The sequence below is a fragment of the Myotis daubentonii genome, chromosome 19 (assembly GCF_963259705.1).
Source record: "Myotis daubentonii chromosome 19, mMyoDau2.1, whole genome shotgun sequence".
Classification (NCBI taxonomy): Eukaryota; Metazoa; Chordata; class Mammalia; order Chiroptera; family Vespertilionidae; genus Myotis; species Myotis daubentonii.
The window spans coordinates 22,698,193-22,725,971 of NC_081858.1; the positions used below are offsets into that span (position 1 = coordinate 22,698,193).

Here is a 27,779-nt window from a genome sequence, read left to right on the forward strand (position 1 = left end):
GGAAAACTTCCAATTCTCTTGTACTTTTCTCTCAGATGCTTATGACTAACTTGTTTTATTTTAACATCTGATTTTTACTTTAGTGACTGGATTGATGTGATATTACATAATAGGACCATTTCACTATAGAAATAGGGGACGGACGCCTTTGGGGAGCAAATTCGATATGTGTTTTCAAATGTATCTTATAATTGGCAGAGTCATTGATGATATTTTAAAGGAGAATTTTTCATTACATTGAAATTTAATTTTCTACTTGGATGCTTTTATTTCTGTGGAGAACATTGCTGTGTATTGGCAAATAATACATGACCATCTTATAACTGTACTTAAGCCTGATTTGGGGGTGGGAGTTTGAAATTAATGCCAGTTGCATTTGGTCGCCACAACTTTTTAGTTTATTTGTTCACCAAGAGCAAGGAGCATTGGGAAACCTGACTTTGTAGTGGTGGGGTTTTGGTGGCCAGCTGAGAAGATGTTTCAGCTTTGTCGGCCAAGATAAGGCACTGGAATACTATAATCTGTTTTGGAGTTGAGTTTTTAGTTTTATAATGTGGGCTGCTTTTGTTTAAAAGTGAAGAAAAACCAAATTTGCACACATAACATGAAGTGAAGCTTGAAATCAAGATCATAGGAAATGATGCTCTGGGTGTGTATTGGGCTCCAATATGTGTTGATAGCAGTCTGGGATTACTCTAAACATGAACTTGAGGAAATGGGTATTTTTTTTATTTTTCAATTAGGGGTATGGTTTTTAAAAACTATCTCAGAGACTTCTGGTAATGTTCGTGTCCGTCCGTGCCCCCCCCCCCCCCCCCCCTGCATGCATGCGCGCGCGCGCACACACACACACACACACACACACTTCTTTTTTTTTTAAATATGTACAGGCAGACTGGTTTTGGTGATGCTGTCGGGGCTCTCAGTACTTATTAATATTGAATATGCGTGTATCAATTTTAAGATGTATTGTGACACTTTCAGAAAGGCTCCCATTTAAAAACATGGTCTTCATTGAATTTCTCTTCAAAGCTAGTTAGTGTTAGCTGTAAATAGGGCTTATTATTGCAACCTCATGAGGCTTTTGTGGTCAGATTCTGGGAGAATCATGGTCTCTGTCTTGCAGGACTTAAAATAGAAAATGGAGAGAGTAGTAGGGACACATACATTAAAACACATACACAGCAAGCGGTAAGTTTAGGCATGAATGCATGTTTATTTTAGCTGGTTTATGAGGTTTTTGTTAGGAAGGTTTTATTAGAGAAAGCGGGATTTTAAGAGGTCACAGTCAGGAATATGGAAAGTACTCAGCCCTGAGGTGGGGCGATTTAGGTTAACACGTGATTCAGGATCTCTTTGTTAATGTTTCCTGCAAGCTCTGACATGCCATTCTGTCATGACTTTTTAAGGTGCGGCTTAGTATGCATTTTCTTATTCTTTGGTCTTTCAGACGCTGAATACTAGCAGCCTTGCTGAACAGAAGGTGGCTTTGTGGTTTTGGCTATAGGGATTTTCCCACCACAACTGCGTAAGCTGCCTTGCCCCAGCCCCCGTGCACTCTACCACGCGGGCATGAACAGGTGTCTCCTGTGTGGAGTAGCTGCGCTCGTGAGGTGGGACTGAGGCGTTCCCAGCCCCTTGTGAGCCGTGGGGGCGTTCAGACACATCGCACCACTTTGTGGTTAGGTGCACGTGCACCAGAACTTCAGATCACGACGAGCCTGTACATTCTAACTTCAGCAAATAAGGGTGAGGGGGGACTTGGTTAGAATTATATGCTCTTGCTCTAACATACACTTGGATGGAGGATGCAAATTGAAGGGCTCCTATCTTGCCTAATTGCTCTCTCCCTTCCTCCCTAGACTATTCTTACCTGCTAGTATTGGAGTGATGGCTAATTTCACCCTCCCTTGAACTGCCTTACAGAGCAGCTCTGCTCTGAGCCCTTACAGGATGGGTGTGGCCAGGTCTCTATTAATCTTTTGCCTGTTAATCTCCTCTGTCCTTCTAGCTCCTCTGGTATAGTTGTATAATGCCTTATATACAGTTGTGTACGTTTCGGCCATTTATTTTAGGAACTGTATCTGAGATCTTGCTATATTTATGTCTGTGAACTATCTTTTCAATTTATTTTGTGGTCTTTCTCAACTAGGGTTTTGTGAAAAAATTCAGCCCTACAGACAATCATTTCAATGAATATTTTCTTAGTTCTCTCAAGGATGGGACATGGCTGTGCCTTCTAGATGCATAAGAAATAAATTAATTCATTACTTATAGTAGCTTCCTTAGGGCATTAGGACTTAATTCTCTCAGAGCTTGTGTTGACAAGGGCTGTTTTGAGTGTTTTTCTGCCATATTTATTGAGGAAGAAACTTGATTTATTTCAGTCAGTATTCTGATTGTTCAGTGTCCAACTCACTTGTTACCTCTTCATTTGCCGAGACAGTGGAAATCATTCTTTGGGTTCTCTTAGCCTCTTGCCCATGCTACTAGTACTATAGACTTCATAGTCACATTGTGTTATAATTATTTTCTTCCTTCTTAACAGATAAGGGGAGGGCAGTTAGAATGATATGCTCTTGATCCCCTGACATTCACTGGGATGGAGGATGCAAACTGGATGGCTGTTTGAATGGTAGCTCTTGATAACAGGTTCTCCAAAGTCTTGCGTTACACTATTGTGGTAGTGGCCTCCAATGATTCTTCCCTCCTTGTGTTCATGCCCTGTGTGGTGCCCTCCCACATTAAATGGGGCTGACTGTATAACCGTGAGGATATGGTGCAGTTGGTGGAGTGTGACTCTGAGGCTAGGTCATAAAGCATCTTGGCTCCACTTTATCTCTTTTGGAGCCTCCATGTTTCAAGTAGTTCTGTGGAAAGGTCCATAGGACTTCTCACCAGTAGCCAGCACCAACTTAACAAACATGTGAGTGAACCATCTTAAAAATGGATCCTGCATCCCGGCTGACACCTTGACTCATGAGAACCCAGAGCCAGATTACCCAGATAACTGCTGCTTTTCAGCTCCTGACCCTCAGAAACTGTGCGGTAATAAATGTTTATTGCTTTAAGTAGCTGAGTTTGAGAGTTAAGCAGCAATTGATGTATTCTCAGAATATGGTGCTTGATTCATAATGTGAGGCCACATAATACATAAATGAGTACTTCACAATGACCCAAAAGGCCGTTTCATAGTTTTAAGCATTCCATTAAAAAAAAACACACCTGTGTGTGTATGTGTGTGTATATATATATATATACACACACACATACACACACACATACATATACATAACATTCTTAAATAAATCTTATGAGTAATTGGGAGATGCTGTACAGAAGCAAGAGAAAGTTATGTTATATGGCAAGATCCTTATGATCCATGATACTGTCATATGACCTAAAAAATATGTTATAAGGTCATACTATCTTATACATAACTTCAAATTATATTATTGGTTTTCAGGAATGTTAACATTGATGGTGGGTCTAAAGGTGATTTTTATTTTCTTTATAATACCTGTACAAAATGTTTTACAATGAACTTATTACATGTAAAGCTGATTTTTAAAAGTATTATCAGTAATACTACCAGAGCATATAAAGAGCTAATTGTGTAAGTTTTAGTGAAATCTAAAACCGTACTTTTAAAAAATCATATTCATTCATTCACATACTCATTCCTTAGAAATCACATTCATTCATTCATTCATTCATTCACATACTCATTCCTTAGACATTTGAGCACATGCTCTGTGCCATGACCTGTGTTGGGTTCTTGCTCTTAAGTTTTAATAACAGTTGACCTTGATCTTTTCAATGGGGAGCTTTGTGTGTGTTTGAAATGCTCTCACACAGCAATGAGAGATGAGTTCCAACTGAGGCTCAGAAGTCAAGGAAGTCATCACAGAATATTTTATTAGAATTCAGGTTTTCCTGTGTGTAGGAGCTAGAGATGAAACAGAAGAGGAGCCCAGCCAATTCCCTAAACTGAGGTACAAGAGATGCTCTGGGTCGGCAAAGAATGAAGTGGGAGCCACATTCTTCCCTCAGATTCCTGGGTCTCTGGGAATTTAGATAGACTTTTCTAGTATTGGAGAAATTGGGATATTTGATTGGAGGGTGATTAAGAGAAGCTGAAGGATAGCTGCTTTTAAGAAATATATGTATTCAGAGAGAAAGGGAGAGGGAGAGAGAGATAGAAACATCAATGATGAGAGAGAATCATTGATTGGCTGCCTCCTGCACATCCCACACTGGGGATCGAGCCGGCAACCTGGGCATGTGTCCTGACCAGGACTGGAACCATGGCCTCCTGGTTCATAGGTTGTCACTCAATCACTGAGCCGTGCTGGCCGGGCTGAAGGATAGCTTTTTTTTTTTTTTTTTTTTTTTAAATATATTTCACTGAGTTTTTACAGAGAGGAAGGGAGAGGGATAGAGTTAGAAACATCGATGAGAGAGAAACATCAATCAGCTGCCTCCTGCACATCTCCCACTGGGGATGCGCCCGCAACCCTGACCGGAACCGAACCCGGGACCTTTCAGTCCGCAGGCCGACGCTCTATCCACTGAGCCAAACCGGTTTCGGCTGAAGGATAGCTTTTTGATAGAAAATCACATTTCTTGGCTCCCCCCCTCCCATTGTAAATAGTGCAAAATTGGTCTTTTCCGTGATCGTTTTATGGAGGAGAACCGGAATAAGCACTGTTCTACATTTTTTGGATTATTGTTGTAACTGGAACAACATTGCACGTTTCCTCCGTATCAGCTTCAGGAAAAGGCAGTAACTTTATGTCATAGTCTTAAAAACGAGACTCCAAAATGACATCAGAATATGCTTAGAGGGTCCCCCACCTAAATGGAGTCTCAGTGTCTGCACATTGTAGAACTGCTGTCAGAACTGTTCGTTTGCAGAAATTGAAACTCAGATTGAGTGATTGCCCAGAGCTGTGAGTCTTTCATGAATTCGAATTTAGGTCTCTGAATCTTTGTTTGATTTGTACATGTATATTTTTTATTAATATTTTCCCCCTACTGAGTGTGAAAGATTTTGGGGGTGGAGTGGTAGGTATAGAAACTGCAGTCTAATTGACACTTAATTCTTTGCATCTTTCTCTGGGATTAGGGACTTAATCACAAAAACACTGGCTTGTCAGGGCTTTGATTCTTTTAGCTTAGAGAATTGTCTTAAGGCTTGTCTATACCATGTCTTGTGCAGAAACAGCGGCAATGAATGATGAAATCGCAGCAGTTCACATTTTTGAGGTTTTAAGTGCCAGGCACCGTGCTGATAGGTGCCTTCTTTCTTGGACTAATTCAAAAGAAATGGCAGCCTCCCGATGGTGCTTTTACCCAGCACCTGCTGGATTTGCATTGGCTGCGTCACCCCCTTACTGTACACTGCTGACAGGCAATTTCCATTCCCACAATTAGCGGCGCTCCATTTGGACAAGGGTAGCAATGCCAGGAGCCCTGTGTACAGATGTGGACTTTGGGCCCATGGTGGCTTTGGTGTTACGGGCAGGGGTTCATTGTCAGTGTCCTGGAATGCACGTTCACTGTCTCCTGAAATAGACACTGTCTGATGCCCTGAGCACCTTAAACTGTCAGTTGTATGGGCCCTGAAAGGCTGGGAGGCCGGGTGAGTGTGTTTGTGTGTGTGTTGGAGGGGGGGGGGGGTTGGAGGAGGCAGGGGGAAGGCACCAGGTGCAGAACAATGACTTCCAAATTATGTCACGAGCTGCCAGCCACACGAGCGAGCGAACCCTACACGGTCTCATTATCACATGAAGTGCCACAGAAGGGCCTTTTCATTTTCTCCCAGTGACTCCGTTTTCCATAGTCTTGCTGTAGAGGGTGGGGTGAGATGGGGGACACTCTACTCAACCTCAGTTAACAATGGTGCACAAAGTCCTGGCAGAAGGAACCTCACAATGTACCCTGGGGCTATTTTTGATTACAGTGAGTGACTGTGACTCAGAGTGTGCCCTGGCAGATGACAGGCTCCCACCCCCCTCTTTCCCCCCTCCTCCCCCCTCCCCTGGAGATGAGCAGGCTGCCTGTCCTTTGTGTGTTTCCTTGGCCAGCCTCTCGAACTGCTGCAGTTCACTGATATGTCCACAGCAGCCGGCCCACAGGCTTGACAGGGCTCTGACAGTGGTTTTTACCATATATGGCCATCAGAGCTCTGGGGCTGTCAGCTGGCCAGGATAATTTCCTTCCTTTGCTTTGATTGGCTGCACAGAGGCTCAGAGAACGGTGGGATCTGGGAGTGTGTGGTGAAGGGAAGCCACTGAGTCAAGTGCAAAGAACGTTTAACTCTTTCCTGTTTTTTTGGAGCCTGAGTCTGTGCAGAGCACAAGACAAGTGCTGCCGGCAGAAGCCCTCAGTGCATAAACATGATGGCCCAAGCCTGGGAAAGCAGCGAAGAAAAGGTTCTTGAATGCAGATTACTCTGAAATAGACTCAGGTTTAATGGACAAATTTCTACAGTCCGGATTTGTCCAGAAGCCAGTATAACCATAGGTAGTAAATTTTCTGTTCTTACCAAGTTGAATATCGGTGCTGGTTAGGGGAGCGACCTGAGTTGAGTGCAGGGAAGGCTGAGCTGGGAGGACCAGTGATGGAGCACGTGTTGGCACTGTCAGAGGAGTGGTGACTTGGGTTTCTTTTCTGGCTGAACTTTAAGTCATGAGTAAATGATACAGGCTACTGAATTGGGTCTCTACTCCTGTCCTCCTGCTTATTTACAGCCGCTGCAAGATGGGAACTGCCACAGCCGTGAAGCCCAAGGCATTTACCTAAAACAGTTGTAATTTTTTTCTGCTTTTCATCCCCACTTCAAGGAGGGTGGATTTTTATTCTGAGGCCTGTGGGCAAACCAGTGTAGAACTGGGATTGAAAGGGGGAGCCCTGGAGTTCATCATTCTCAGAGGGTCCCAGGGGAGATGATCTCCAGTGTCATTTGCTCAGTGCAAGCGGTGAGGCAACCAGTTACTCTCCTTTCTAATTTGACACTGGATGCTTTGTTTTAATTTTCTATATTTGTACTTACATCAATAGTTCTTTTGCTTTGAAGCTGAATTTTATTTTGACTTGGTTCTTCTACCTCATCTTGGGTTTCTAGATTTTGTTTGTTCTCAGACCAGAAGTATCATATGAAATTACTTGTCTGCAATGATGAGGTTTTCACTTCATAAATTTTTTTGTTAAGTCAGGAAGTTAGAGAATATAGCTTCTCTGGTCACCATTGGGAATTTAGGCATGGTTAAGGAGATGTTAATTAACTTTTCCACTTTTTTGCTTTCTGATAATAAAATATCCATCGTTTTAGAGTAACTTCTCTCTGGTTTTTACAACTGAGACAGTTGTAAAGAGGACACTTGATGGCAAAATGATTTGCTTGTCATTTCACTGTGCCCATAAAGACCTTTTTTTTTTTTTTTTTTTTTTTTTTTTACTCACAGGCAGGCGCGGTCTCTGCAGACCCACACTGCCCCTCCCTGGCAGCTTTAGTGCTTAGCTTACCTTACAGGACTGGGTAATATCATCTGTGTTTTATTTCAGAGCACCTTCTCTTAGGTTGATGTTTCTGGTTCATTTAAAGTAAAACCCCCTCAGAATGTTTTATTCCTGGGCTATGAGCTGTCACTTTCAGAGACCAGCCTGTCAACAAGTCATATATTGCGTGCGTGCGCCAGTCCTTATGGTCTGCTGCAGAAGCCCCGGTTTCGTCTGGGCTACTTCTCCCCTGTCTTGGGACCACAGTCACTATAGCTCCTCCCTGTGGGGCAACAGGGCATTAAGAGTTTTCAACAGAACACATATCCACATAAATAATACTGTTATAAGAAAAAGGAAGTTGAATAAAAAGGAAAACCCACTTCAATAGACATCCTTTTTTGACTCCTTTGAACTTTGCACATTGTGAATGGAGCCCTTATGCCTGGGCTGGAAACTTTTCCTGTGCTTCCGAGCACATGTTTGACTTACCATTTTCCTTGCTGAGAGTTAAAAAATTCTTACTGTATTACTTCAAGGCCAGTAATGAGTTATTATCAATGACTTTGAAAAGATCTTTTAATTTAGGGATATTATGATAAAGTTCTTGAAATTTGGGCACATGAAGTGATTTTGATTAGCATTTTTTCCTAAAACGAAAACTTTTATGATTATAAAGTGGGGATAAACAGTGGAAAGTCTTTATACCTTGTTCCTTGCATTAGGTTGGGGTAGGGCTGTTTAAGCCCTTCCATCAGAGGGTGGTATAATCAATCTGTATAATCTGTATAATAAGAACAGATTATAATAATCCTATATAATAAAAGGGTAATATGCAAATAGACCAAATGGCAGACCAACCAACCAACCAATCAAAGTGTAATATGTTAATGGTATGCTAAGGATGCTCAACTGCTCACTATGACGTGCACTGACCACCAGGGGGCAGATGCTTGACCGGTAGGTTAGCTTGCTGCTGGGGTCCGGCCAATTGGAACTGAGTGAGATTGGCCGGACACGCCCTGGAGCCCTCCTGCGGGGAGGATCCGGCAACAGTGGGGTCCCTCAGCCTGGCCTGCGCCCTCTTGCAATCCAGGACCCCTCAGGGCATGTGAGAGCTGGTTTTAAGCCTGGTGAGCACTGCTGTGGCAGCACGAGCCTCTCCCGATCTGGACTGATTGGGCGTGAGCCACCCAGAGGGACCCCACCTGTGTATGAATTTGTGCACTGGGCCTCTAGTGGATTGTAAAATGGCTGGATACTAAGATGACAGTAGATTAGAAGTTGGAAAAGTACTGGGAAGCTGCCTGTGCTGGGCTAGATAAGGGAGACACTATAGAGAGCAACCAGAACCCAGCATCCTGGAAGAGCTTGGGATTCTATGATTGAACTCCAGAATGTAAACTAGAAAGAAATCATATGTGGAATACCTTGAGCATCTTAAAAGGAATTACTTGATTTGACTGATAAAATTAATGTGTGTCACCTTTTATCACCATAGGAGTTTACTAGGTTTATGAAAACATGTTAGTTATGAGAAAGACTAAGCTTGCTGGGTAGTGTTCTATGGCTTTAACAGTATGTTACATTTTCAATGAACCAGTAATTATTAGGTTGATTTTCCTTAGCACCAGTTTGGTAGCTTCTTCAACCTAATACTGCACAAGCTAAAGTGTGGATCGAAAACAATTATCATGTGAGGGGCCACTCTCAATATTAAGAAATAATTATTCTGGCCTGGCCGGTGTGGCTCAGTGGTTGAGCATTGACCTGTGAACCAGGAGATCATGGTTCGATTCCTGGTCAGGGCACACGCCTGGGCTGCATGCAGCTCAATCCCCAGTAAGGGGCATGCAGGAGGCAGCCGATCAGTGGTTCTCATTATATAATGCATAGGTCATATCGGAAGCATCCCAATGGTAAATTTTGAGAATTTGATAATGTTATAATGTCTGCAGGTACATCTGTAATACGCCATTAGTTTTTTGTTTTGTTTTTTAAACCACATCATAGAGTGGAACTCCTTTATAGAAACGTATCTGTGAGATTTCTGTTCATGTTTGTTAGTATATATTTAGAATGTGTTGATTGAGCAGTACTGGCCTTGGCATGTAGGATGAGCATACCTCTTAAGTATGAATCGTTTGAAATGAGGTGTGAAAAATAAGACATACTGTTAGGTGTAAGTGGAAGCAGTGGTTGTTTTCCATTGATATTGATGGCATTTATCCTTACAACTAGAATTATGAATTAGTTGGATTTTGTATGTCTAAGGAGGAATGTTTTTGCAAAGTCGTTGAAATTTACACACATTCCTTCTTAGAGCAGTTGATCAAGTTATGTACTAACTGATGCTTAAATTTTTATTTCATTCACCACCACCCCCTCCTTTAAAAAATAAAAAAGACCATTGGTCGAAAGTGTTGCCCAACTCTGTAAGTTTAGTTGAAGCCTCAGTCTCCAGGAGCTCTGCTGAGTTTTATCTTGCCGCTTTGAAATGTTTGAGGACTTTCCCCAAACCTAAAGTAAATGATAGTGCTGGTGTCTAGGAGGTTTTCTGCCCCTGTGAGGGTTGCTGGCTGGAACACGTCAAAGCCATCAGCCTCCGCTGGGCCAGCCACATGGAAATTGTGTTGTCACACTTCTCTCTTGTGCCAGCTGTACACACACTTTGAAGGTGGAATTTTCCCTGGGGCTCATGTTGCTTGGCCCCTGGCAGGCCACTGGATCTTGTAGATAAAGTCTGTAAGCTAGTGCCCTGACCTATTTCACTAATGTCCCCGAATTTTGAATTGGACTCTGGGCCAAAGCCTGAAGGGAACTTGGTGTTGGTCATTTTTTCCACTTGAGTTGACTTGCTGGTAATTCCCACCATTTGGAATTGTAGCTAAAGACGTACAATAAAAGGTCTATGGCATGTGATTAGGACTAGTAAGTAATTAATAAATAAAAAGCTTTGTTTAAAATGGGAGGTCTAAGTGGCTTACTGACAATTCTCAGCTAAATTCTCAATTCCATGCTAAAAAAGTAGTGCTGTTCTAGATGGTGCAACTGAGGAGACATATCCCTAATGAATCAGTGGACTCATTTGTTAGTAAATGAAGTTATTTTATATATAAGCCTTGGAAAATTGATGGGTAGTTCTTAAAATAAATCACCATTTAATAAAAACAAAAGGCACTTAAAAACAGGCATTAAATTCTTGTAAATCTTCCATCCAGCCTCCGCATTCATTTAAATTTGCTGTTCAGAGGTGCAGGTAAGCTGTGTATGTCACCATGACTTCCGTGGATGTGTTTGTGAATGGTCCTTCACAGTCTAGCAAATTAGACATGGATTCCTTGGTTTATTCACTGGATGATAAATGAGGATGTGTCATGGGTATGAATGAGAAATGCATTCTCATTTAGGTCCTAGTGCAAAATGTCTTTCAGAAATGATGTGTTCTCATCTTTACCATATAAGGCCATTATTGTATGGTTTCCTTCAATTTCCGTGTTCTTGAGCTCTCAGCAGTTTATAAGTGCCCAGTTCCACCCTTTTAGTGACATACACATACACTCATTGGGTGAACTATGTTGTGCTTTTTTTTAAAACAAATTATTTTGGCCGAAACCGGTTTGGCTCAGTGGATAGAGCGTCGGCCTGCGGACTGAGGGGTCCCAGGTTCGATTCCGGTCAAGGGCATGTACCTGGGCTGCGGGCACATCCCCAGTGGGAGATGTGCAGGAGGCGGCTGATCGATGTTTCTCTCCCATCGATGTTTCTGACTCTCTATTTCTCTCCCTTCCTCTCTGTAAAAAATCAATAAAATATATTTAAAAAAAAAACACAAAAACAAAAACAAATTATTTTGTTATGGATAAGAATGTGTGTTCTTGATTGTGTGTTGTGAATATACTGTATGTAAAATATCAGTGTAGATTTAAAATGCCAATTTTCTCGCACTTTCATCTTTTTTTCTGTTCCTTTACCACTATCAGACATTTAGTCAATTCCCTTTCTGTTATGCTTCGATATGATGCTACTTTCCCTGTTTTTTTTATTGTAAGGATTTGTGATGATGTCACAACCAGAGGAAGCAGCTGTTTGTAGGATATAATTTTTTATTAACTCCTTGTTTCTGATAACCAGCTGCCAATAATTTCAGCATTACTTTAGTGCCTTTTTCATCTCATGGCTTAGTGGAAAGTTTCTTTTCCTATAGAAATCTAGTGATATTTTAGATCTCTACTTTTTTACTTTTCTGAGTACACAGTTTCTTTATTTAGAAAAATGGGGATAATAAAGTTCCTATATCATAAAGGTACTTGTGAGAATAAAGATATAAGGGCTTTCAAACAGTTCCTAACATATAACATAAGCACTCTAAAAGTGTTAGTTGTTATTTGTTTTTGATTAGAAAGGAGGGAAGGAAATACGTGGTAGTTGCCCTTTAAATAACATTCAGATTCCGGGCTTAGAGCTTGTATGCTATAGATTTGTAGAGGCTGAGTTGGGAATGGCAGAAATGCTTAATACTGCTCAAATATCTTACTTAACTGACAAATACTGGTTATAGCTATTAACTGTTAGCCTGGGTTGCTTAATTTTAACCTAAAAAAGTCATTTAGTAAGCTTCTCAGTACGTAATTAAGAACAACTCTTGATAGCACTTCCAGATTCCAAAATTGTTTTATGTCTGAGCAAAAGCTCTTCTTAACCCAAATTGAAAAAAAAATATGTGGTGTCGTTGGAAGTTCAGAATTCAGTACTTTGCCATCAGGGATGCCAGATATGGTTTGCTGGGGAGAGCTAAGAGTGCAAAGACCCAGGGATAAAATAAAACAATTCAGATAGAAAAACTGTTTTTCTTGAGAGTAAAGATTTAAAAATGTAAGGTTAGCCTGACCAGTGTGGCTAAGTGGTTGTGCATCTACCTCTGAACCAGAAGGTCACAGTTCATTTCCCCGGTCAGGGCACATGCCTGGGTTGAGGCTTCTTAGTCGAGGGTGTAGAGGAGGCAGCTGATCAATGATTCTTTCTCATCATTGATGTTACTCTCCCTCCCTCTTCCTTCCTCTCTGAGATCAAATAAAAATATATATATATATATATTAAAAAGTAAAGCTAGAAACAAGTGTTTCTCAACTTTATTCTATTACTATTTTTTAAAAATAGGAAACAAATCAAACAAAAAATAAAATAATAGGGCATTCATGTGCTCACAAGATTAAGCAGATGTTAAGATTTTGCCATGTTTGTTTCACATATCTTTTTTGAAAAACAATAAAGCATAACAGATGTAGCTAAGATACCATCCGCCTTTACTTCTTCCTCCTTCCCCAGAGGTAATTGTTTCCTTAAAGTTGCTATGTATCATATTTTGTACTTCTAATACATGTGTATATATCTAAACAGACTGTTATTTTGTGTCTGTTAAACTTTTATATGATACTTACTCCCATACCAAAGGACAGTGAAATTGCTTCTGTTTTCTTTTTTCCACGATTCCCATAGTGCTGCAGTTAATATCCTTCTTGTGCAAAACATGGGGCGTTCCTCTCACAGACTACTACAAGTGGGCCTGCTGAGGGGTGGGCATCTTCACCTCCCACTGTTTCCAGATTGCTCGCAAAGAGGGTTGCAGTGGGATAGTCTCTCCTGTGATCAGTTTTTATGAGTTCCTCTTTCCCAGCACACTTGCCAGCACTTATATTAGACTTCCAAATTGTTGCCAGTTTTAATAGGTATAAAATGTTACCTCATTGTTTCAATTTGCTGCTCCCTGATGATAGTGAGATGATGTTTTCATATATCTATTGGCTTTTCAGGTTTCCTTCCCTGTGAATTCTCTGCTCATATCACTTGCCCATTATTCTGCTAGGTTGCTGTTGACTTTGTCAGGTCAATATGTTGCATATATATATCTTCCCCCAGTCTGCAACTTTCTTTTCACTTGCTTATGGTTTTTGAGAACAACCCACACTGCTGAACTTGGGTTACTTTTTTATTTTTTAGGGAGTTTGCAATAATATTTATAAGTCTCATAGATTTACGTTTCTCCATATACTGTCCTTTGTATCTAGGTGTACATTACTTGTGTAACGAGCTCAGCAGTGCTCCTCTTTTTTCTTTTCTGGGAACATTTGTTTGAATGTTTGGTAAAGTTCACCTGTGAAACCATCTGGCCTAGTGATTTTTGGTATTTGGTGACTGCTTGATTTATGGGGCTGTGTGGAATGATACTTAACTGGTTCTTTTATGCTTATAGGTCTATTCGGGTTTTCTATTTATTGAAAAATTTTGATAAGTTAGATTTTTATCTGGGAGATTGCTTATTTCATCTGGACTTTTAAAATTTATTGGCAAATGTTATTCCTAGTATTTTTATATCATGTAAATTTCTACCAGATCATGTCCCCTTTTTATATCTGGTATTTGTGCCTTTTGTCTTCCATATCTAATTTTGTTGATTCGGTTTATTATTTATTTTCTTTTTGTTACTTTCTTCTTATAATTTTATGTTCTTTGGGTTTATTCTTAACATCATTAGTTTTCCGTCTTCTCTCATATACTATGCATTTAAGGCTATAAAATTTTTCCTAAGATCTGTTTTAGCTATATCCCACAAGCTTTGCTATGTTATTGAGAAGGGTTCCCAGACCCAATTTCTGTGTGTGTGTGTAGACTTCTTCACACCAACAAGCAGTTCTCAGACACCAGCAGGGCGCTGGAGCATTCAACTCCATTCTGACACTGGCTTCCCAGGGAGAGCATCACACTCCACAGGTTAAAGGCTCAGTCCTACAAGGCTGATTCCCTCCCCCAACACATACTTTAAGTGCCAGTCAAAGTCCAGGTTGTTACCTGTGCTTCTGACTCACAGTGATGTTCTAAGGGTTTGATTAATTCCCTAGAATGGTTTACAGAACTCAGGAAAACTCCTTTACTCACTAGGCTCCTGATTCATTACAGTTTATTGAAGGATACGAATCAACAGCCAGATGAAGAAATACATAGATAAGGTCCCCAATAAAGGCGCTTCTGTCCTTGTGGAGCTTGGGGCATGGCGTAATGGCATGGGAGGTGCTCCCCAAAGGACCAACCAGCTGTCTTCCTAGGTTTTTATGGAGGATTCGTAGTTAGATTGACTAAGTCATTGACCTTTGGCGTTGAGCTCAATCTCTAGCTCCTCTCCCCTCTCCAGAGGTCAGGGAGTGAGACTGAAAGTTTCAAACCACTAATCACATGGTTGGTTCTCCTGACTGCTAGCTGCCACCCTTGGATGGGATCCAAAAGTCACCTCATTAGCATACAAAAGGCCGAAACCGGTTTGGCTCAGTGGATAGAGCGTCAGCCTGCCGAATGAAAGGTCCCAGGTTCGATTCCGGTCAAGGGCATGTACCTGGGTTGCGGGCACATCCCCAGTGGGAGGTGTGCAGGAGGCAGCTGATCGATGTTTCTCTCTCATCGATGTTTCTAACTCTCTATCTCTCTCCCTTCCTCTCTGTAAAAAATCAATAAAATATGAAAAAAACACACAAAAAAACAAAAACAAAAGACATCGCAACACTTAGGAAATTTTAAGAGTTTTAGGAGCTGTGAACCAGGAGCTATAGATGAAGATCAAATATCTTATAAATCACAATATGGCAGTCATGTATTTATTGATCAGTTTAAACATCTGTTGGCTATTATAATTTTCTGTTTGAATTATTTAGTAAATTTAAAATTTTTTAGATGCATTGGAGATTTTTGGTTTATATTTTTCTGTTTTAATTGTATTGCATTGTACTCGGAACATGCTCTACAGGATATTGATTCCTTGGTGTTTTTTGAGATTTGCTTTGTGGTGTCCTAATACTGCCAAGAATCCTGCCCCAGTCCCCAGTGTTGTGATGTCTTGCCATAACAAGAGCAGCAGCGACAACAAAAGGGTTCAGTTTTGGGTGGCAGCGATTCCTTTTTGTTCACCAGCTGTTAAAGCTTGTAAGAACCTCAGCATGGACTAACGTTAACTTGTTTGAAAAAGGAAGTAGCTTTTGAACACCTGTTGTTACAGCATCATTTGTTCTGGTTAATACAAAAATGGTTGGCTAATACAAGCCAGGTTGGCTTGTTTGATTCAAATGTGTACCATGAGCAAATTGTGACGGTTACTTATGACCAACATTAAAAACTGTAGTTTTTAACCAATGGACATGGACACTGGGGCAGTGGGGGCTTGTCCTGAGGGGAGGGAGTGGTGGGGAGGGGGTCAATGGGGAGAAAGGAGACATATGTAATACTTTAAATAAAAAAGCCTGTATTCTTAATGAGATGTAGAACTGGATAATGGATAAGGTCTAAGCTTATGTTAATTTAATTACATTGTTCGGCTGGCATTTCTATTGATTGAAGATGGGTGAGAGACAGTAAAACATAGTATGTCCTTGAGCCCTTAAGCAATAGCTAAAAAGTTTATTTTTATTACCCAATGTTGCTTGCTAATTTTATTGCCTTAACTTTGCTGTTCATTTCCAATACTTTAATTTTTATATTCAAGAATATTAATTTACTATATTAAAAGTTATATTTTGCATGTTGAGTAATATCAAGTTTTTTATAGTAGAAACACATGTGTAATTTATATTTGGCTATCATAGAAAAACACTTTGGCTTTAAAAGACTTTTGTATTCTCTTTTGCTATGTCTATTAATGCAGTTGATTAAACTCTTTGTAGTACAAGAAATTTTGATCTTTAATAGACCATTGAGAGTTTTGGGTGGAGGTGATAAAGGAGAAATGGGTCTGAGAAAACACAAACTCTGTGGCGTTGACGTTACCTAATAAATTTGCTTCTCTCTACTTTCAGACTGGTCGAATTGACAAATCCTACCCTACAGTATGTGGCCACACAGGACCAGTGCTTGACATAGATTGGTGCCCACATAATGATCAGGTCATTGCCAGCGGTTCAGAGGACTGCACGGTTATGGTAAGCTCCCAGGGTGTGGCGTAAGATTCACCGACTGCTTGCAAAAACTGTGTGTGTGTGTGTGTGTGTGTGTGTGTGTGTGTGTTTAGATGCTTGAAAAGCACAAAATCATAGCAGTTTTGATTGTCCATTGTATTATATAGGATTTAGTGACATTAAAAGTTTAATGACAGATAAGGCTTTTACAGGAGGTTGTACTATGTTATCTTTTTTCTTCTTTTGTATGAGTGTGTGTTTGCATGTGGTTATTAACAGTTCTGTGGGAAGATTTTAGAGAAACTGAAATGAGTTTCCTATAATTCTGTGAATGCCATTGGACCACATGACCTCTCTTCTCTCCCCAAAAAGAGAGAAAAAGCTGTTACTAAGAATTGTACATTACAGTGAAATAAGATCCCAAAGGTTATACAGATAAAAAAGGGGTATGGAACAGATACTGAGAGGTAGTAAAGAGTTTTTGCAAGTGTTTCTTTCTAAGCTAACATCAGACAGTGTGTTCTGTCTCGTGGACCCTGGTTAAGAAAGCCCTTTCTGTGCAGCAGTGAAAACATTTTGAAAGGTTTTTAAAGTAAGTTCTATATATTTCCTCATTTGGATTCCAAAAGTAGATTACATATGAAATAAGGCTTTGAGGTACTTTTTAAAAATATTAATTTGAGAGAGAGAGGGAAGGAGAGAAATATCGACTGGTTGCCTCCAGAACACACCCCAACCACCAGGGATCAAACCCAAAACTTAGGTATGTACCTTGACCAGGAATTGAACCAGCAACCCTTTGGTGCACGGGATGACGCTCCAACCAACGGAGCCACCTGGCCAGGGCTGGTGTACTTTTAATATAAAGCTTCTTGTTCTTGATTATGATCTTAAGATCGTAATTGGTTTGGATCAATTTTTAATCTTAGCCCAAAAGGTTAGACATAGTACAGAAGGGAAGTACTGAAGTAAGTACTGAAACAGGTGAGTGTAGTAACTGATCAAGTTGCAAGCAGTCTCAGATTCATCAAGTGGGGAGCTGAGAGAACCCCTACTGTTACTTCCCTCTCCATTTTCTGTGGACTGAACCAGATTTAGTAACATTGTTTGGAAGCCTTTATTAATTAAAATTATTTTACATAAACACACGTTAAGTCCAGAACTGTGACATTTAAACATTTACTCATTTTCACTCATGGACTTTGGCTGAGGATAACTCCTGCGATCTCATAATTTTGGCAGCCAAAGCATATTAAAGAAATATGCTGCTGTTAAAAGGAATTGTTCTTTTTAATGTGCCCTGCTAAGTTGATCATTTTAATGGCCACAGACATTTTGCTGAGGGGAGAAGAACAGTATTTTGACCTAATGCCAAAGTCTTAAATCTTAACCTCTCTTGATCCACCTCTTTCTGTCGTCAGCATTATTGGTCATGTTGACCCTTTAAAAAAAAAAAAAAACTTTTGTATTATGAAACACACTAAAGTCGAATGAATTCAGTTACGTGAATTAAGTGATTTATTACAAAGGGAATACCCGCTTGTTTTTGATAGCTCCCTTACTATTTGGTGTGTTAAGGTGTTCCAGCTCATCGTAGACGTCCTTTGCCCCACACCTCAAATCAGCTATTTCTCTCAGAAGTTCTGATTTCTTTTAATGGAAAATGGTATTTCTAGGTCACAATCTGGGTGCTAGGGATGCTGATTGTTACCATGGTGATTATTGTTTTTAAGATTTTGCTATTGTAATAACTATGAATGATGTCAGGTGAGTAGTAGACTTACTAGACTTACTGGGAGGAGGAAGAACCTCATAAGTTATATAAAATATCTACTACCGTATGCTGTACACATGAAACTAATATTAAATGTCAACTGTAATTAAAAAATTAAAAAAAGATTGTAGTAAATGGAGCTAGAATACACATATATATTTAAAGATGTGGTAACTTTTGACTTCATCTTAATATTTCTAGTTCAAATTCAGGGCTATAGAGTTTTTAATCTAACCTCTTTAATATTACATTTCTATATCCTTTCTTCCACACTGAGAATTCGGGTTCTCAAGGATTCAAAGGATGAATTAAAATATCCTGATCTATCTCATTTGCTTTTTCACAGTGTATATACGGTAATCTCAGATGCATTTAAGGTAGTGCTTTCAATGGACTACTATTTGAAGTGATGTTTTATACCAGCAAATGCAATTATACAAACCTTCCTCCTAGAAACTATACTTCACTCCTAGGTTTTCCATATTTTTGGTACTGTTGAGTTTTTTCCTCCAGCAATAGCTTCTTATAGAGAGTTTTAGAGAATATGGCTACTGGTGTTATACTTGGGAAAATTTTAGCTCCACGAAAAGAATAATGCTTTAAATAATACAAAGAGCAGCCAAATTAAGTTTTGTGAATGGTGTTGATTTGACATTGTCCCTTATCTGCAGGGTAGTAATCAAACACTAATTTTAAAGACGGCTAATTTAGCAAAGTTGCCTGATTGTTTCTGGGAGAGAGAAAGTTTGAAGGCATAGTAGGTGTCTTATTTGTCTCCAACTAGATGTTCTGAACAGTCACAAATGATTACATTTAAATGAATACTTTTCCATTCTCCCAAATCAGTCTCATACTTCTCTGGAAATCAACAAAAACAAACCCCCTATTTTATACATTTTTGCTTCTGTTGTAAATTTTCCTAATGCAGTTTTTGTCTTGAAATAAAAATGGAAGTGATGCTGTAGTTGGTGATGAAAGCGCGTTCCTCAGGATTCCTGTCCCTCTGTCCTTCACCAGGGCTTCATGTCATTTCCTTTTTGTACAGATTACATCTGGGCCATTTGCCAGTCGATATTACAGCCTTGGCAAATCAGAACCCTGCTCTCAGTTCTTGATTTTCCCAAAGCTAATGTTGTTCTCAATGTCATGGCTCATTTATGAATGTCATGACTGTGCCTCCTACCCAGTGGGGTTAGTGGATCTGTAGGGGATTGTGCTGCTCTGCAGCTGCTACAGAATCTGTAACCTCTTCCTGTCTTTTAAGATTATTTATTTCCTTCATTTTCCCTTTGGAATTGGTTTCCTTAGCTTTTAAAAAATATAGCCTTTGGGGAAATAGCCTTTTTTATGGCTGTAACTCTAGTGCCTAGCCCAGTAGCAAGTTCATGATGGGTGTAAAGTAGGGAAGCAGTGTCTGGAAGCACTTTGTGTGTATGCTCTAAATGTGCACCGTGTTTGCTTGAGAAATAAAACCTTCAAACAAATTGCACTTTAAAATTACTGCTTGAGAGAAGCCTAAGCGTCTTAATTTTCTTTGTTTCTTGTTAGGAATATTTTCTTGAGCTGGCCTTTTTCCATATCCAGAGTTTCACATGTGAAAAGGCTGCCGGTGACACAATGGTTCCCGAACATGTGCTTCAAGTTGTTTTTTTCCAGAACCACGATGGGTTTTCACTGGTTGATTCACTTTTTCATCTGGAAGCCTTGGGATTGATTGCGTTTTTCCCTTTCTTTCAAAACAAAACAAGACATTGCCATAGTAATGTGTTACCCAAATACAAAGTTTCAGGAACACATTATTGTTTAAAAACAAAAACAAAAATATCAAGTGGCAGGGGATAAAGCTGATAGCCCTGCTAGGCTGAGGGATTTTCCTCTCCACTCACTGCATGTCTTTGAAAAAGCTGGTGGGTAGTAGAACCTGTGTCCACCGAGCAGAGGAAGCTAACGGACCTGCCTGGAGTTCAGAGCTGCCCTCATCTGTGCTGACTGGCCTAGGTGTGAGCTAGACCCTTCATGCATGAGATATTTTGGACGTAAGTTAGACTGTTGGGTATAGTGCTCAATTAACTTGAAGATAAGACTCATTCCAAGAAACTATGATGGTCAGACTTAACAATACATGGCGGTCATCGTAACAGCAAGAAAAAGAATCATAAACATATAGTAGGGACTTTTTCTTGCCAAGTGCTGTTTTTAAGCCTTGTTTTGGCCCTGCACGACAGTTTTGTCAAAGGTCACCCTATTGTGTATTTCACATTAAGGTAGTGCTTGGGTGTACAAAACGTTTTAGTCCATTTGACCTTTCCAGTAACCCCTGAGGAAGCAGAGCTGGTGCTGTCTCCAGGATCAAACAAGGAAACTGAGGCTCCACGAAGTGAAGTCCCTTTTTCATGCTAGGATGGCCAGTTAGCGCCCCATCTGTGACATCCAGGCCAGTGCCCTTTCTTCCACACCAGGCTGCGTCCCATTTGCACACAAGAATACTAAGTATGTACCCAGTTGTACTTCTGCTCTTTGTTGTCCTGCTGCTGCAGAAGGCATGATCCCTTCAGTCCAAACTGGAAGGCCCAGACCCGGAAGCAGCAGACAGTCCTAAAAAGGGCAGAGAGCCACATAATGACAGGCCTATGAGTAGGGCCAGTGGGCACCAACCAAGGGGTGTGTACGCTTCGTGTGGAAAGACTTACAGCTCTGCCGGCTCTTTTCCACAGTCCACAACGGAGAACAGCACCACCTTTATTTACCAGCAGAGGCAAGAGTTCCGTTGTCTTTTTCATTTAGTTTTACAGGCTTTTCCAGTCACTTTCTCCTCCCGCTGTAAAGCCTCGTGTCTGTGCTGTCTTTGTTACTCTGACCTTTTTCTTGTCAGCCACTCAGCCAGCCTCCTGGGGCATTCACTTTTTAGAAGAGTGCTATATGCATCTGTGTTTTTTATTTTGAAACTGGATACTTGATTTCCTTCCTTCCTTCTTTCCTTCTTCCTTCTGTCACCTCACTCCTTTCATCCTTACAGGTCATCTCCCTAGGAAGCCTTCTTGGATATACCAAACTTGAACAGCAAGAAGGTGACCTCATGACATTTGTATTTTCATTCAGCACTTAGCTATGCCAGCATACCCGTGGTCACATACACTTTGCGGTTTCCTTGTAATAACAGCAGTTACTATCTGTTCAGAGCCTGCCTTAATGCCAGGTATTATTCTAAACGCTTTAGATTCATATTCCCACATTGGTCCTCAAAACAACCAAGTGAGGGCAGGTTTATTGTAGGTGAGGAGACGTAAGGCCCAGACAGGTTAGTGAATGTTCCCAAGGTCAGACAGCTGATACATAGCCAAGTCAGGGATTGGACAGTCCCTTGTAGTTCAGGAGCCCATGTTCTTAACTACTGCATTCTACTGTCTCTAATGTGGAGGGCACTGATTGTATGCCAGGCACTGTTCTAAGGACCCTATTAACTCATTTAATCCTCACAGCAGTCCTAGGAAGTATAGGTACTGCTGTTGCCTCTGTGCACAGTGACGCTGAGTTGTTTGCCCAGGACTCTCATGGTAAGTGGCCCAAACAAGATTTGAACGAGGATCTGTTTGGCTCCAGAGCACGGACTCCAACCCTCTACATCATATGCCTGTCTTTGCTGACTTTGGCTTTCAGTCTTATAGAAGTCTCTACTTTTCTCAGCCTTTCCCCCACTGCCTGGTAATGGGCTGCCTCATAGTGGCTGCTCAAGACATGTGTTGCCCACCTCACTCCGCCCCCTCCCCTGCCTAGCCCTCCCCATACTATTGTCTGTGTCCACGGGCTATGCATATATGCTCTTTAGCTAATCCCTTCACCTTCCTTTAGCCCCCCAACCCCCTCCCTCTGACATTTGTCAATCTATTCCATGTATCCGTGCTTCTGGTTCTATTTTGTTCATCAGTTTATTTTGTTCATTATATTCCACATATTAGTGAGATCATATGGTATTTTGTCTTTCTCTGACTGACTTATTTGTCCAGGTCTAACATGCTGTCACAAAGGGTAAAAGTTCCTTCTAATGAGAAAAAGGGAAATGTGTTGCATGAATCCTTTGTTAAAGGTAGTAAAATGGGTTAGGTGCCTGTATTAAACGCATAAACCTAGTTGAAGGAACCATTGAGTCTGCCAGAAGTAACATATAGAAGGAACAGAGTTTCCTTATTTTAAAAATTTTATAATAAATGTTTTGCTTCATCATTAAAATTTCCCTGCCATCCAAGGAGAAGATGGTGCAGAGGCTAGAGAAAGGGCAAGGTGAAGTCCCATGATGAGCTCTGCTTCCGCCTTAATATTTAAGCTGGAAATGCTGATTATCACCAAAGCCTCCCATCACTCTGCTTCATTAGGGACTAGGGAAACACACTATTTCATCGTGGTCTGTCAGGCACAGAGGTTTTGCAATCCTTGCAAGAAAACCCAGCAGCCCATGGGTATGGTGCCATCTGGAGATGGCAGGTGGTATTACTACTTTCAGTTCTAAGCCTACGTCAGAATTCATCTTGCAGAATGCATTTCCTGTTGAGTCACTGAAGTCTCATTTCAATTGTTTCCCTTGCTGACTTCATGCTTTGATCAAATTAGTAGTCATTTTCTGTTCGTTCTGACCTTTAATATCTTGTTAAATTTTAAAAACAACTGTACACAGTCATTTCATATTATTCTGCATTTTATCCAAAGACCATTGTATGTTCTGTTTATGCAGAGCAAGTCTTCAAACCAGATGATCACAGGAAATGTGATATTGAAAGATGGGTCCTCTTTCTCTTTTCCAACAGGTGTGGCAGATTCCAGAAAATGGACTCACCCTTTCCCTGACTGAACCTGTGGTGATTTTAGAAGGCCACTCAAAGAGAGTTGGCATCGTAGCCTGGCACCCGACAGCCCGTAACGTGCTTCTTAGTGCAGGTAGGAGCTAAGCAGTCCCCTTCCCCCATTGTCATCGCTTCTTGCAGCCCCTTTTGTGGAGAGGAGCAGCAAATGCCTTTAACTCTGTGCTAAACTGTGAAGCAGATCATTAGGAATCCATGAGGAGGCGCAGAGACGCAATGGCTCCCTGGCCCGTACGTGCGCATGTGTTCAGGCTACTTTGACAGTTGGTGGAAGATACAGACTTCCTGCTTAGAAAAATGAACAGATACATACTTATTTGCCTGTAATTTCAGCAGATTCATTATTCCTGCTGGGGCCCTCCGTGGACCACAGTTTCAGTTATTCTTGATGTAGTAGAAGGAACACAGATGGGAGCCAGGAGCCCTAGGTTCCGGCCCCGGTGTTGCTGCCAACTTTAGGGTGATCTTGTCAGCCAAGTATTCCTCTTCCTTTTAAGGAATACTGTCATTGTTCTCCTTATACAAGTAGTCCTGTTTGATATATAGATTACCTAGAAACAAAAGGAAGAAAAGAAAAATCTATAATCCCACCAACCCAGAGGGAACGTCATTATTACCATTTTGGTATTTCTTTCCAGAAGATACTTCTGTGCACACACGTAAATGATTTTAAACATGAAGATGGGTTCAGAAACTTGCATATATGGTCTTTTTCACATGCTGTTAAATGTTCTTAGGATATTTTTAATGACTCCATTAATAGTCCATTGTCTGGACTATTTAAACCTCAGTTGTTTAAATCAGCCCTTTATTTTTTGATAGTGAGGTTGTTCTTGATTTTTTACTGATAAACCACTTTCAATTTCAAGTTTTATTTACAGAAATCTGTTTCTTTGTAAAAAATCTGAGATTTTTTTTCTTCTTTTATAGAAGCAATAGAAAGGACAAGAGGAAGCTTTGTGGGGTGATGGGAATGTCTTATATCTTGATTATGATGGTGGCTACACAAATATATATACTTGTCAAAACTTCATGAGTGATATTTTAAATAAATGTGTTTGTTGCATGTAAATTATACCTTAATTCAAAAAAAAAAAGTTATACTAATGTTAGTGGTAGAATTTTAAAGATCTTTCCCTTTACCAGTCCAAAGGAGGGGGCAGTTCAGTTTTTAGTGGTGATAAAGGATATTTATGGTATAATGAGTTAAATAAAAAGTTTAATGCCAGGTACCTATTGAAACCAAGGACTGCTTTTCAAAAAACACACTACATAGGATTCTCCTTTTTTAAAATCACAATTGACTATACCTGGGAACCCTTCCAGTGTTCTTACTCAGAACCCCAGTCTGATAAGGAGAGAAACCAATTTCAAAGGTGGAATTCCATCATGGGATGTCCTGCTCCTCTTCTTATCGAGGTCACACTTACGGTGTGATCAGCAGAGTGCTCCCCGTGCTCCCCTTACAAGCACAGGAGGGTGGTTGGTTGCAGCGTTCTGCACATTGTAAGCCCTACGATCCATCCTCGATGGCTGCGGTCACCTGTTTGCCTGTGATGAACAAGGCAGAGGAAGGATCAAGTCTCTCCCACAGAGCTCTGCTCCAGCTTTTCATACTGTTGTGCAGTTGTCCCGCCCCTTTTCTACTTCTCACTCTTAGGTAACTTTTAGGTGTTCTGGATCTTAGTGGCTCATTTTTCTAAAGTGCTTGCAAATTTGATTTATTGGCAAGAATTCGCTTTCAGGATGTCCATCTCTTTTCTTATTTTTCTTTATCATTGAAATAATGTCCTGGGAGCAGCAAATGATAGTCTTTTTAAAGGGTCTCAGGGACTTGTGGCAGACCCTTGAAGGAAGGATGTTGATGAGCTGTGGGCTTGTGGCCAAGTAAATAGTGTGGCCTCTTTGAGGACAGTTTCGGAATCCTCATGCCTATGTGACTATACTTTGGGCTTCTCAAATCAGGCTAGTGTTGACCTATTTCTCCCCCTGTTGTGGGCAAATAGTTAGGCCAGACCTTGCATTTCCCTTCAACTTACTGTAATTGGCTTTGCTTTCATCCCAAGACCATGTAGTACGTTATCGTTGATTTGAATAGCCTGCTCCCCACCATCTTCGTTGAGTGTCCCAAACAGTTTTTTAAGCTCTTTATTTTTAGCTCCTCTGGAGAAGAAGTAAGCTGTATTTATTCTAATGCTTATTTTACTAGAAAAGGAAACTGATAGCCCAGTTAACTCTTAAAAAAATATAGGCCTTACCCTGGCCGGTGTGGCTCAGTTTGGTTGGGCATCATCCCTTGCACAAAAGGTCAATGGTTTGTTTCCAGTCAGGGCACATGCCTGAGTTTTGGGCTCGATTGGTGGTAAGGGGTGATTGATGTCTCTCTCTTTCTCCCTCCCTCTCTCTCCCTCTCCTATTCTCTCTCTCTAAGATCAACAAAAGAAGATATCTGTCTATTTGTATATATGTCTGTGTATATTTATGAAAGAAAAGGAAACATAGGCCTTGGCCGTGTGGCTCAGTTGGTTGGAGCATCGTCCCATACACCAGAAGGTTGTGGGTTTGATTCCTTGTCAGGGCACATACCTAGGTTCCAGGTTCGATCCCCATTTGGGGAGCATACGGGAGGCAACCTATCGATGTTTCTCTCTCTCTCTCTCTCTCTCTCTCTCTCTCTCTCTCTCTCTCTCTCTCTCTCTCTCTCTTTCCCTTCCTCTCTCTAAAGTCAATAAAAACATATCCTCTGGTGAGGATTAAAAAACGCAAACAGAAAAGATGGCATTCTATTTTTTTGTAGTTCTTAGTTTTGTTTGATTGTTTTTATTTGTTTCATACAAACCCAAACTTAACAAACTGTGTTTTTACTTTAACGCTGATTTCTTTTATGCAAATTTCTTCTTTGTCACTTTCTTTGTTAAAACTACCTGTAAGTAGGCCTCTTGTCAGCACCTTCCTTTCAATGCATGTCTTTGTAGTTTCCACAAATGTGCCGTTGTCCAGGCATTTTAATAGCTGGAGACATGGTTGTGCTTGCTCCTAGGCTGTGATAATGCCATCATCATATGGAACGTGGGGACGGGGGAAGCCCTGATAAACTTGGACGATATGCACTCGGACATGATTTACAATGTAAGCTGGAACCGGAATGGCAGTCTCATCTGCACAGCTTCCAAAGACAAGAAAGTGAGAGTAATCGATCCTAGGAAACAAGAGATTGTTGCTGTAAGTATTCTTCAGACAGAAACCCCAGTATTTGTAGCCCTTAGGTGAGTGCGAGCTGTCTGCTTTCTAAGGCGGCCACAGAGGCTGTGCTGCTGGTCAGTGGGCCTTGCTGTGTGCAGATGCCTGTGAATCAGAAAAGGCTGGTGCAGGCTTCTGACTGTCTGCCAGTCACTCTTCTCTTCAGAGTTGTACATTTCTAGCTTTTACCCAAGGCTTATCTCTCACTTGGTAACCATTTTTTCACAAAGAAACAATGTTTGTATCAGTTCACAAAAGAGTCCTTAAAAGTTGACAAATGTAGATGAGCTACCCCAAATAGTGAACTGCATTCCTGGCTTAGTGCAAAAAATTAATTAATTGATTCCCCACCCTGTTCCACAAATGACTATTAACCCTTTGCAGTCCGATTTTATTTTTGGAATTCAAACAGTCTGGTCCAAATTAATTGACGGGATTGAATGTTGAACTTACTGACAATGCATATAATCGCAGCGGTTTGCGGTGTCAACCTCAGCTCCACGTTGGACCTGCTCACGCCTGGTCTGTCGAGTCAGCCTGGACGTTGGACCGAAAAGGGTTAAAATGTCTCATAAAGATGCAGCAGGTTATTAACCTCTTGAGAAAAGCATTTGGCAGAGTCCTCTCATGTGTCCTGTTTTTGCAGCACATGGACATGGGTTGGCAGCGGGGCAGATGGAAGGAATGAGGCTATTGAGTCAAGTCCTGACACTTGCTAACTTAAGCTGAGGGACCTTAACCAAATCACTTAGTGTCACTTTGTTTCCTCCTCTGAGGAGGGAAGCTGGTTATTAATGAGACACACACACATACCAGTTAACGTGAATGGTGTGCGGGGTGCAGTTGGGTTTGGTGTATGGGCCCCTATGCTCCCACCTCACCTTCCTTTCTGCAGTTTGAATGTGTGTAATGTGCCTCTTTGCTCTCTCTTCTGCAGGAGAAGGAGAAAGCGCATGAAGGAGCACGACCCATGAGAGCCATCTTTCTGGCTGATGGCAATGTCTTCACCACTGGTTTCAGCCGCATGAGCGAGCGGCAGCTGGCGCTCTGGAACCCGGTACGCCCTTCCCAGCCTCCCACCAGCTTACACTGGAGCTTTCTCTATTTTCTGAGTGGGTCTTTGGGTTGGTACGTAGATTATGGGGTTCTTAGTGAGGTTTCCTGAACTCCCACTTGTCGTAAATTGGACGTGAAGTTCTTATCCTCACTAGAGACTTAGTGCTAACTGTCTTTCAAAAAATGCATTTGTGATACTCCCAAGGAGTCTATGATGACTATATTTTTCAAAAAGAATGCATGAGGAATCCAGACTTGGGAAATGAGTTCTAAACTTAGTTATATTTTTATAAAGAATATGATCTAAATCAAAGTAGTCATGCTTGAGAACATGCTCGTAATCACAAAAGTGGAAAAATAGAAAACTGGTCCTGGCTGGGTGGCTCAGTTGGTTGGAGCATTGTCCCGCACACCAAA

At 40.9% G+C, this 27,779-nt stretch overlaps 1 protein-coding gene across 1 annotated transcript in view; it reads left to right on the forward strand.

The window, feature by feature from the left end:
* The window catches only part of CORO1C (coronin 1C), a 61,983-nt gene that overhangs the window by 26,303 nt on the left and 7,901 nt on the right, over positions 1-27,779 (forward strand). The window contains exons 3-6 of the mRNA XM_059676715.1: positions 16,341-16,463; positions 23,013-23,142; positions 26,107-26,288; positions 27,244-27,363. Of these exons, the coding sequence (XP_059532698.1) occupies positions 16,341-16,463; positions 23,013-23,142; positions 26,107-26,288; positions 27,244-27,363 (555 nt within the window). The remainder of the gene's footprint in view (positions 1-16,340; positions 16,464-23,012; positions 23,143-26,106; positions 26,289-27,243; positions 27,364-27,779) is intronic.